This window comes from Schistocerca gregaria, chromosome 3 (assembly GCF_023897955.1).
Source record: "Schistocerca gregaria isolate iqSchGreg1 chromosome 3, iqSchGreg1.2, whole genome shotgun sequence".
Classification (NCBI taxonomy): domain Eukaryota; kingdom Metazoa; phylum Arthropoda; class Insecta; order Orthoptera; family Acrididae; genus Schistocerca; species Schistocerca gregaria.
The window spans coordinates 941,991,645-942,004,329 of record NC_064922.1 but is presented as its reverse complement, the minus strand read 5'-3'; the positions used below and the strand labels follow the sequence as shown (position 1 = coordinate 942,004,329).

Sequence of the window (12,685 nt, the reverse complement as noted above, 5' to 3'; positions counted from 1 at the left end):
AATTTCATAGGGATGAACTAAGAGGTTACGAAGGTTAGGTGGACAGTGGAAAGACACTCTTGGTGGCGTCGGGAGGATTTCATGAAGGATGGATCTCATTTCAGGGCAGGATTTGAGGAAGTCGTATCCCTGCTGGAGAGCCACATTCAGTGTCTGATCCAGTCCCGGAAAGTATCCTGCCACAAGTGGGGCACTTTTGGGGTTCTTCTGTGAGAGGTTCTGGGTTTGAGGGGATGAGAAAGTGGCTCTAGTTATTTGCTTCTGTACCAGGTCGGGAGGGTAGTTGCGGGATGCGAAAGCTGTTTTCAGGTTGTTGGTGTAATGGTTCAAGGATTTCGGACTGGAGCAGATTCATTTGCCACGAAGACCTAGGCTGTAGGGAAGGGACCGTTTCATGTGGAATGGGTGGCAGCTGTCATATTGGAGGTAGTGTTGCTTGTTGGTGGGTTTGATGTGGACGGATGTGTGAAGCTGGCCATTGGACAGATGGAGGTCAACGTCAAGGAAAGTGGCATGGGATTTGGAGTAGAACCAAGTGAATCTGATGGAACCAAAGGAGTTGAGGTTGGAGAGGAAATTCTGGAGTTCTTCTTATATATATTTCAGAGACACTGTTCAATAGGACAGCAAAAACAAGCTGTATGTTGTCTTTCTTGGCAGTCTTACGCCACACATGGAGTAACGTCCAACTCCACAATCATTTAAAATGATACCACAAAGATTATAAAAATGGGAGCCAAAAATAAGTAAGTCTGAAGTAATAAAAGGAGAGAACATGCATGAACATTTCTGAGGATAACTGCATGTAAAAATGTCAGAAACTTTTAATGGGAACAGTAGGCATGGACACAGAATACTGATGTTAAATATATATTGCTTTATTGATTGGTAAGCTAGTTAAGAACATCATACACGATTTCCAGTTATGACAATTGTACATAGAATAAATATTTATTATTTTACAAATTACTGTACATGATAACATTACTATCAAAATAAATCAATATTTGGAAGTATAACACACAAATTTTGCCTTATGCTGTAAATGGGGTTTCCTCCATCATATGGATGAAAGCTTTGCACTTTGGACACTGGTAGATATCCATCAAGAATATAGTCTGTAACAAAATAAAACTGCTGTTACTTATTATCCTACGAGATTCACAAAGTTTACACGTTTCGGCAAATGTTGTTATTTACAATAAAAGCATATGTTAATCATTTCTAGAAAAAGCATAAAAAACAATAAAGATAGGGTACTATCATATTTCAGATGACAGCACTGCAACCTATGCTTTTCACGAATGTGATATATTAATTAATCAGCATGTGTGATTTACAGTTACTGTAAATAATATACCACATCACATTATTTTCCTCCACTAACAAGAGTGTAAACTGTCTGCAAATTAATGCTGTTGTCAAATTTGTTGGAGACTATAACTTGAAAAACATTTCAGAGAAACAGTAACACTTGCACCAAGTCGTCTGTTATGAAAAGAGAAATCTCATTTTGGATATAATTCATTTTACTTCTAAAGGTTACTGGTAATACTTGTAGCATATCACACTCATAAATTAAGAGAGATTCAGGAAGCATAGTTTAAAGTTACTTGTTTACAGTATTGTTAAACACAGTACCAGGAGCAAGTTGTGTACAGTGGAAATTCAAGTTGATGTTCTCCGATTTTACATTTTTCACTTTTCTACACCATAAATTTGAAGCCCCTGTGAAAAACCATAAGACCAATGCTAAAAATTCCCTAATTTTACATTACTTCCTAGTAATTTGTACCTCGATTATAGGTTCTTACTCAATGTCTTGCTCGACTTTGTCCCATTTTCTTTCTATTGACTGAATGAGTTATAAGTGGCACAAACGACAGACAGTTCATACCACAGTTAAGCGAATGCTTTAGGCCTTTGTGGAGAGGAGAGACAAAGTGGAAACACAGACGTAATCCACAACTGGTGTTGCCAACACAATTTGCAACATTTAGCATCACCATGCAATTATGATACAACTACTACTAGGTTGCAGTGGTAATGGAAGAAAAAGACAGTTGACACAATGTATTCCAGACAGAGTCAATACATGATGAAGGGGGCCCAGACACTGCCTATTCTTGTGCCACTTACAACACAGTCTGGTCTTTTGGCACATATTTCCGACGTACTGTATTCAGCAAGAACATCAATCGTCAACATTTTAAATTAAAACGCTGAATCTCAAAGAATATGCTCACTCAATCGTGGAAATGTCACCCATTTCAGGCTCGTGAACTCTTACTGGTGACTTGTTAGGTCATCCAACTACCAAAGCAGCCACCACAGCACACTAATACATGTAAAATGAGCTCAGCTATTTGATGTGTAGGGAGGGTGATTGGCCCTTCGAGGATGGGAATGCAGGTGTATGCAGATGATGTGTTATGACAGAGACGTCACACAAAAATAAAACAAGCATTTTGCGATAGAACATTTTCAAGACTTTTGTGCTCAAATCTCTCAGAATACAGTTGCAACAACTACATACACTACTCACGTATATACTTTGGACCACACACACCACAAACTGTATACAGGGTGGTCCACTGATCGTGGCCGGGCCAAATACCTCATGAAATAAGCATCAAATGTAAAAACTACAAAGAATGAAACTCGTCTAGCTTGAAGGGGGAAGCCAGATGGCACTATGGTTGGCCCAGTAGATGGCACTGCCATAGGTCAAACGTATATTAACTGAGTTTTTTAAAATAGGAACCCCCATTTTTATTACATATTCCTGTAGTATGTAAATAAATATGAATGTTTTAGTTGGACCACTTTTTTCACTTTGTGATAGAAGGTGCTGTGGCTCACAATTTTAGACGAACAGTTGGTAAAGGGTAGGTGTTTTTAAAATTAAAATACAGAACTTAGGTACATTTGAGCAATTTATTTCGGTTGTTCCAATGTGATACATGTACCTTTGTGAACTTTTCATTTCTGAGAAAGCATGCGGTTACAGCGTGATTACCTGTAAATTCCACATTAATACAATAAATGCTCAAAATGATGTCTGTCAACCCCAATGCATTTGGCAATACGTGTAATGACATTCCTCTCAACAGCAAGTAGTTCGCCTTCCGTAATGTTCGCACATGCATTGACAATGCACTGACACATTTGACAGGCATTGGTGGTGGTTCACGATAGCAAATATCCTTCAACTTTCCCCACAGAAGGAAATCCAGAGACATCAGATCTGGTGAACGTGCAGGCCATGTTATGGTGCTTCAACGACAAATCCACCTGTCACGAAATATAATATTCATTACCGTTTCAACCACACGCAAGCTATGTGCCGGACATCCATCATGTTTGAAGTATATTGCCATCCTGTCATGCAGTGAAACATCATGTAGTAACATAGGTAGAACATTACATAGGAAATCAGCATACACTACACTATTTAGATTGCCATCGATAAAACAGGGGCCAATTATCCTTCCTTCCATAATGCCGTACCATACATTAACTCGTCAAGGTCGCTGATGTTCCACTTGTTGCAGCCATCGTGGATTTTCCGTAGCCCAATAGTGCATATCATGCCGGTTTACGTTACCACTGTTGGTGAACGACACATTGTTGCTAAATAGAACGCATGCAAAAAATCTGTCAACATCCCGTAATTTCTCTTGTGCCCAGTGACAGAAATGTACACGACGTTCACAGTCGTCGCCATGCAATTCCTAGTGCATAGAAATACGGTACAGGTGCAATCGATGTTGATCTAGCATTCTCAACACCAACGTTTTTGAGATTCCCGATTCTCGTGCAATTTGTGTGCTACTGATGTGCGGATTAGCCGTGACAGCAGCTAAGACACCTTCTTGGGCATCATCATTTGTTGCAGGTGGTGGTTGACGTTTCACATGTGGCTGTGCACTTTGTTTCCATAAGTAACTTAACTACCCGGTGAACAGTTCTGACACTTGGATATCAAGCAGCATACATAGCACATGCTCGTTGGGCATTTTGTTCACAACAGCCATACATCAACACGATATTGGTCCATTTTAACATGGGTAATGTATCACAAAGCAAATACCGTCCGCACTGGCGGAATGTTACGTGATACCACGTACTCAGGCATTTGTGACTATTACAGTGCTATCTACAACAAAGCAAAAAAAGTGGTCCAACTAAAACATTCCAATTTCTTTACGTACTACACGAATATGAAATAAAAAATTGGGGTTCCTATTTTTTTTAAAACCAGTTGATATCCGTTTGACCAATGGCAGCGCCATCTACCGGGCCAACCATAGCGCCATCTGGTCTCCCTCTTCAAGCTAGACGAGTTTTGTTCTTTGTAGTTTTTTGTTTGATGCTTATTTTGTGAAATATTTGGCTCAGTCACTAACAATGGACCAGCCTGTATAGTAAAGATTAGCAGCAGTGATAGAGGGCACGAAATGAAACTGTAGCATCTAAGTTTTCTTTCAAATTTGCATTTCACGCAGTGTACAGAAATTCACTGAGCTGATTTCTCTTAAGCTTGCAATGTCAATTGGAAGGAAACTCATTTTTTCACTTCTCTGTTTCTCCCATCAATAACACTTTAACAGTGGTGAGAATATGAGGTGACAAAGTCCGTTAAGCAGATGTCCGCATTTATGCATATGGTTTAACCACTTAGCTGCTGAAATGTTTTTGGTTTAATTCAACAAGTTCATCAATTTTTGCCTTTTTCTGAGCACAAAGGATGAGCTCTCAAAAACACAAGTTTTGAATGTATAATTTTGCAATCCTGGTATATTGGAAAATTTCCTCAATTACCTTGTACCCAGTACCTTGTACGCAGTTATAAGAGTCGAGGGACATGAAAGGGAAGCAGTTGTTGGGAAGGGAGTAAGACAGGGTTGTAGCCTCTCCCCGATGTTATTCAATCTGTATATTGAGCAAGCAGTAAAGGAAACAAAAGAAAAATTCGGAGTAGGTATTAAAATCCATGGAGAAGAAATAAAAACTTTGAGGTTCGCCGATGACGTAATTCTGTCAGAGACAGCAACGGATTTGGAAGAGCGGTTGAACGAAATGGACAGTGTCTTGAAAGGAGGGTATAGGATGAACATCAACAAAAGCAAAATGAGGATAATGGAATGTAGCCGAATTAAGTCGGGTGCTGCTGAGGGAATTAGATTAGGAAATGAGACACTTAAAGTAGTAAAGGAGTTTTGCTATTTGGGGAGCAAAATAACTGATGATGGTCGAAGTAGAGAGGATATAAAATGTAGACTGGCAATGGCAAGGAAAGCGTTTCTGAAGAAGAGAAATTTGTTAACATCGAGTATAGATTTAAGTGTCAGGAAGTCATTTCTGAAAGTATTTGTATGGTGTGTAGCCATGTATTGAAGTGAAACATGGACGATAAATAGTTTGGACAAGAAGAAAATAGAAGCTTTCGAAATGTGGTGCTACAGAAGAATGCTGAAGATTAGATGGGTAGATCACATAACTAATGAGGAAGTATTGAATAGGATTGGGGAGAAGAGAATTTTGTGGCACAACTTGACCAGAAGAAGGGATCGGTTGGTAGGACATGTTCTGAGGCATCAAGGGATCACCAATTTAGTATTGGAGGGCAGTGTGGAGGGTAAAAATCGTAGAGTGAGACCAAGAGATGAATACACTAAGCAGATTGAGAAGGATGTAGGTTGCAGTAGGTACTGGGAGATGAAGAACCTTGCACAGGATAGAGTAGCATGGAGAGCTGCATCAAACCAGCCTCAGGACTGAAGACAACAACAACAACAACAACAACAACAACAACAACAACAACCACCACCACCTTGTACCCAGGTACCAATTGAAATTTTTGGCGAGTGTTTACTTGCTGTTACACATCTGTGATTTTTTCAAAGAATTGATTAAATTCATTATCACAAATTATTGCATAAACATAATATTGCACATTTAATTTCCTTCACTTAGACATTATTGGAGAGGATTGCAATTTTTAATCATGTACAGCAATTGTGTGTGTTTGCTCATATTTTGAGGCGTTTTAACATTTTTCTCAATTTGTGTTTTTTAAGCCTGGGCCATAGAATTAGGATTTCACTGCATTTAGTGTTATGTAAAATAACACAGCAGTCATAATGCAGCCCCATTGTGTTTGCTGTTCTTGAGCAGGAAATAAGTTGGTTGCTATTCATAAGCAGCTCCAAATGACCCCAACTACTGTCAAATAATTAGAAGCTGCTGCAAACAGGTGTGTTGGGAGGGAGGTAATACAGAGAACTCACCATGTTATACCGAACCGATTCACCTAGCAAACAGGTTTGATGTGCTGTCTTCCACTGAAACTGAGCCTGTGAGACCCACTTCGCCTGTTGGGAAATCTGCTGTGTCCTGTGTCAAGAGGAGGCAAATGATTAGGAGTGTATTAATCATTGGCAGTTCAAACATACAGTGAATGAAGGTATGCCTTAGAAAAATAGCAGCAAGGGATTGGAGGAAGAACAGATGCACTCAGGTTGTATGCCTGGGGGACTCTTACAGCATGCTGAAGAGGTTACTTTGGCAGCCATTCAGGAAACAAGTGTGTAACCAACTGCAGCACACACTGCACTGGAACAAATTATACCTGTCATCTGGGCTGCAACGTTGCACTTTAATAATTCCAGAGGATACCGGCCTTATTTACAGAGTTTCAACGAAGCTCACAATTTCCAGCATTGTCCTGATAACAGACTGTGCCGTCCTAGTTCCGAGCCAAGTGGAAGGTTTGAACCAGACTGAGAAGGTTCTGTGACAAGCTAGGCTTCAGCTTCCTAGACTTCCACCAAAGGTCTGAGAACTGGATGGTCCCTCTACATGGGTTACATGTGTAATAAACATTACAAGTAGCTATCCAGGTAGCTGACTATGTGTGGGTTGGACACAATTGTTTTTAGATTAGGCATCTTTCGACCCAATCCGGACAACTATAGCAGTAGGAATCACAGAAGTATCTGTGTAAGTATCCAACCCCCCCCCCCCCCCCCCCAGGTGAGAATATTACTCCTACTGCATAACTGCTGAAGCATTCGCAATGAATTCCATAGTGCAGTGCTCCTAAAATGCTTTGAAGCTCTTGCGATACTATATGCAGAAAGCTGGTTAAAAATTAAACGTATGCCGGACCGATAGGGTAATGAGAATTAGAGGTGCTGCATTTTTCGCAGCAGACAAGAAACTCAAATCCAAAATAGAAAGCAAGGCTGCACGTGAATAGCTCTAAGACATTTTGACAGAACACAGTATATTGTCCACGGCAGTGAGTGTTCATCAGAGACAACGATATTGTCAGGGCTGTCCCAGGGAAGTGGAATAGGATCACTTATTTTCTATATACGTACACGATCTGGCGGACAGGGTAAGCAGAAGTCTGCGGCTGTTTGCTAATGATGCTGTGGTGTATGGGAAGGTATCTTATTTGGTTGACCGTATTTTGATACAAGATAACTTAAGATGAAGTTTCTATTTGGTGTGATAAATGGCGGCTAGCCATAAATGTAGAAAAATGTATGCTAATGCATACAAGTTGGAAAAGTAATCCCATAATGTTCAAATACAGTATCAGTAATGTGATGCTTGACAGTCAAGTTGTTTAAATACCTAGGTGTAATGTTGCAATGCAATATGAAATGGAAGGAGCATTTAAGGATAGTAATAGGGAAGGTGACTGACTGACTTACTTCATTTTACTGGCACAATTTTAGGAAAATTGTCATTCATCTGTTAGTCTGTAGTGGAGACTGAACACTAATGCAAACCACTGTTGAGTATTCTTCGAGTGTTTGGGATATACACAAGGCCCGATTAAAGGAAGACACTGAAGCAATTCAGAGGAGGGCTGCTACATTTGTTACACATAGGCTGAAACAACACTGAAGTACTACAGAGATGCTTCAGGAATCCAAATGGGAATCACTGTAGGGAAGGTGACATTCTTTTCGAACAGCAGTATTGAGAAAATTTAGGGAACTGGGATTAGAGACTGACTAGATCGATTCTACTGCTGCCAATGTACATTTCACGTAAGAATCATGAATGTGCATGAAATTAAAACTGGATCCGTCTATGGAACCAAGACTCATCCAATTATTCGAGAACTAGAGAATACCTTTGGCTGCTTGTGCAGAAGTACCCCAATCATACTGTAATCATCAGAGAAGACTTTAATCACCCACCAATCATGTGGGATATTTACAATTATGTTAGTGATGGGTACGAGAAGAATCCTGGGAAACATTACTAAATGCCTTTTCCAGAAACTACCTAGAACAGATAATTCGGAACCCCACTCGTGGTAGAATTGTACTGGATGTGATGTCAATAAAGAGAGTTTACATTCTCGGGGATGTCCGCCGCGAAAATGCTATCAGTGACCATGAGACTGCTACAGGAACGATGAATATTATAGTACAAAGGCAACTAAAATAAGCGGGAGGATTTATATAATCAGAAAACTAGACAAAGAAGCAGTAGAGTCATCTCTCAATGAAGAGCTTGAAACTTAACTCAGGACATGAGCACTTATGGGAACTATGGCTCAAACTTTAAGGACAAATACTCGTATTTACGCAGAACAGTTCATGATGGGGAAGTCCCTCCACTTTAAAAAACCTACCGTATAATAGATAGAAAACAAAGCACAGTGCTAGAGATAGATAGATAGATGACAAATGTGGCTGGCTGTCCAGAGAGCAATATGTGAAGCCTTCAAGACTATCAAAGCAGAATTTGTCAAAAGACCTCTCTCAAATGCAAAAGAAATTCTGGTCTCATCTAAAGTCTATTAGCAGCGCCAAAGTTTGTGTCCAGTCACTCAGGGATCTGACAGGAACTTAAATTGAGTGTAGCAAGGCAAAAGCACATATGCTCAACTATGTTATCAAGTGTTCCTTTACAAAGGAAAACCCAGGAGTATTGCCCCAATTCGCATGCCACTGAAAAGATGAGTGGAAGAGATATCACCATTAATAGCACTGAGAAACAGCTAAATTCATAAAAACTAAAAATAGCTCAATGGTCTGATGGAACCCCTATCAGATTCTATACCCAGTTTATGGCTGGGAGTGTGTCACAGAGATGCTGAAGAAACTAAACCGGCATACTCTTTTAGATAAATGTAAACTTTTTTGATAAAGCATACTTATGAAGTTTCTTCGCTCGCACAGGGACTGTGAGAACGAGATTAGATTAAGTACAGTACAGCATGCACACACACACACACTCTTATTGCTTTTCTGTGTGGTATGTTGTTTCTTCTTTCGCTGTGATTTTTATCAAATATTGCAGTACAACACAACAGGAGTTTGAACAGGTCTGTAATCAGAAGACACTTCTTCCACTCTAGCTTAATCACTTCAAAGAATTCTGGCAATACACTGATTCAGGCCACCAATATCGTTCACTCCCAATCTTTCTTCTCATTTTTCTTTGATTTCTAGTTTGTTTTGCTGATGGCTAGTGAAATTTAATGTATCCTCTATCCACAAAAGTAAAAAATTATAGATTTGGTAACAGAACAACATTTAATGGATCAATTCTTGATCTCGTGTGTCCCATTTCAAGCAGCATATCATTCAACTTCAGATTCCACTGCGACTACCCTGCTTCAATCCATACAGGGACTTAGATGACAACCAGGTATGTTTGCTATAGAAGTACATCTATGGTTGCAACAAACAAATTTAGTGTCCACAGCCCCTTGGAGAAATGCACTCATTGCATCCATCTGATTGGAATCTAGGTTGTATTTAATAGCCAAAACCAATAGGTAACCAACTGAAGTGTGCTTTGAAACTTTCAATAGACTATCATAATCAGCACCTTTCCTTTGAACACATCATTTATTCACACAACTTGCCTTATAGTAAATTAATACTCCCTTTTAATTTATCTTAAACTTCTTTAACAGCCTGAGGATCATTAATACATGAAACTGGACAAAATAAACCGAGATCTTCCTTTTCTTCTCTCTATACTGAACAGTCTCTTGATGGACCATCGTCGTCACACTACCAAAATGACAGTAAACAGCATTACTCACACTAGTGGTGACAGTATCACCCGGAGAATTACCTACTGTCTTTCTTATATATTCTCTTCCGATTTCTTCTATTCTATTGGTAGCTGCATTGCTATTGCGTCTGCCCAAAATTGTTTATGTAAACCAGCATCAAACAACATACGCTTTGCTCTTTCCACCAGTATTCCATTTCATACTGCCCAGTGATGCAGTCTCCATGGGTCCACATATCTCCTTGTCAATGAGCAGTAAGTATTATGAAGCGTTTGAACTAGTACTACTGAATGGCAGTCTGGCTTCCTTCACTACTTGCCATGTGAAATGTTCTTTACTACTACCTGGAGACAATCTCAAACAGTTTGTCTTTAAAATCTAAATGTCTCACGTGTTAACGCCACTAAGAATTTCAATTATTAAGGGCACATCAGATTAGCATTCACTTCTCTATTATGTGTTTAGTAAATAAAAACCTGCACAAAATTCACTTGGAATCCGTTTTTGGACACTAGACTGACAGAAGATTAGTAGCACATTTAGGTACATACACTGTGTTACCAAAAGTATTCGGACACTCCCAAAAACATATGTTTTTCATATTAGGTGCATTGTACTGCCACCTACTGACAGTTACTCCATATCAGCAACCTCAGTAGTTAGGTTAGGTTAGGTTAGGTTAGGTTAGGTTAGGTTAGGTTAGGTTAGTGTTTTTAACGTTCTGTCGACAACGAGGTCATTAGAGACGGAGCGCAAGCTCGGTTAGGGAAGGATGGGGAAGGAAATCGGCCGTGCCCTTTTGAAAGGAACCATCCCGGCATTTGCCTGAAACGATTTAGGGAACTCACAGAAAACCTAAATCAGGATGGCTGAAGACGGGATTGAACTGTCGTCCTCCCGAATGCGAGTCCAGTGTGCTAACCACTGCACCACCTCGCTCGGTAACCACAGTAGTTGTTAGACATTGTGAGAGAGCAGAATGAGGTGCTCTGCAGAACTCTCAGACTTCAAATTTGGTCTGGTGATTGGGTGTCCAATGTCTGTACGCAAGATTTCCACACTCTTAAACGTCCCTAGGTCCACTGTTTCCAATGGATAGTGAAATGGAAACTTGAAGGGACGAGTACAGCACAAAAGCGTATACGCCAACCTCGTCTGTTGACTGAGAGACCGCCAAAAGTTGAAGAGGTTTGTAATGAGTAATAGGCAGACATCTATCCAGACCATCATACAAGAATTCCAAACTGCATCAGGATCCACTGCAAGTACTATGACAGTGAGGTGGGAAGTAAGAAAAACTTGGATTTCATGGTCGAGTGGCTGCTCATAAGCCACACATCACACCAGCAAATGTAAAATGACACCTCATTTGGTGTAAGGAACGTGAACATTGGACGACTGAACAGCTGACAAACCTTATGTGGAGTGACTAATCACAGTATACGATATGGCAATCCGATGGTAGGGTGTGGGTATCGCGAATGACCAGTGAATATCATCTGCCAGTGTGTGTGTTGTTGTTGTTGTTGTTGTTATGGTGTGGTTGTGTTTTTCATGGAGGGGGCTTGCACCCCTTGCTGTTTTGTGTGGCACTGTCACAGCACAGGCCTACATTCAGGTTTTAAGCACCTTCTTACTTCCCACTGTTGAAGAGCAACTCGGGAATGGCAACTGCATCTTTCAACACAGTTGAGCACTTGTTCATAATGCACAGCCTGTGGTGGCGTGGTTACATGACTATAACATCACTGTAATGGACTAGCCTGCAGTCTTGACCTGAATCTTGCAAAACACCTTTGTGATGTTTTGAAATGCCGATTTCATACCAGGCCTCATCGACCGACATTGATACCTCTCCCCAGTCTAGCACTCGGGAGAATGGGCTGCCATTCCCCAAGAAACCTCCCAGCACCTGACTGAATGTATGCATGCAAGAGTGGAAGCTGTCATCTAAGCTAAGGGTGGGCCAACACCATATTGAATTCCAGGATTACTGATGGAGGGCACCATGAACTCTTCATAAGTCATTTTCAGCCAGGTGTCCGGATACTTTTGATGACATAGTGTATACACACATTTTGCCTGAATCATTCTGTTTTTGACACCATTCAGTTTCAAACTGACATTTTCCTGAATTTACACAGGAAGCAGTGTATTGGTGTGGTTCATGGTGTGGGTTCCTGTAGTCATGTCCTAGTTCATGAACCACGGGTAACGTATGAGTGGCCAAGTAAGTGGTCCCGACAGTCGGGATACAAGTTACTTTGGAATAAGACTGGGCATCTCTGACATATTCTGAGTCGTGGTCACCTTTGTGCTCATACGGCAAAGACTACCAAATCCACCGGTTAGTCCCTCAACCGTTAGGGGTAAAACCCAATGGGACTCAAGGCAAGTAAGGCTAGCAACCTGCTTCCCTGGTACTTTAAATATGATGCTGGCAACAATAAGAGCAAAATGCCTCGGACCTTTGGAGGTGACAGAGTCCCACCTCTAACTGACAAACCAGGGACTTCGAAGATACGACTTGGCAGACAAATGGTAATGAGATGGGGAGCTATTAAAATCAATGTGGGCTACTCTGGGAAGAAGGTAGAGCTGGCAGAGGCTGCACGTAAGATGGGG

At 40.6% G+C, this 12,685-nt stretch overlaps 1 protein-coding gene across 1 annotated transcript in view; it reads right to left on the bottom strand.

The window, feature by feature from the left end:
* Positions 1-881: 881 nt before the first annotated feature.
* Positions 882-12,685, bottom strand: part of LOC126355864 (uncharacterized protein CG13380) — a 98,921-nt gene continuing 87,117 nt past the window's right edge. Inside the window, exon 3 of the mRNA XM_050006362.1 lies at positions 882-1,118. Coding sequence (XP_049862319.1) covers positions 1,035-1,118 — 84 coding nt within the window. The 3' untranslated portion in view covers positions 882-1,034. The remainder of the gene's footprint in view (positions 1,119-12,685) is intronic.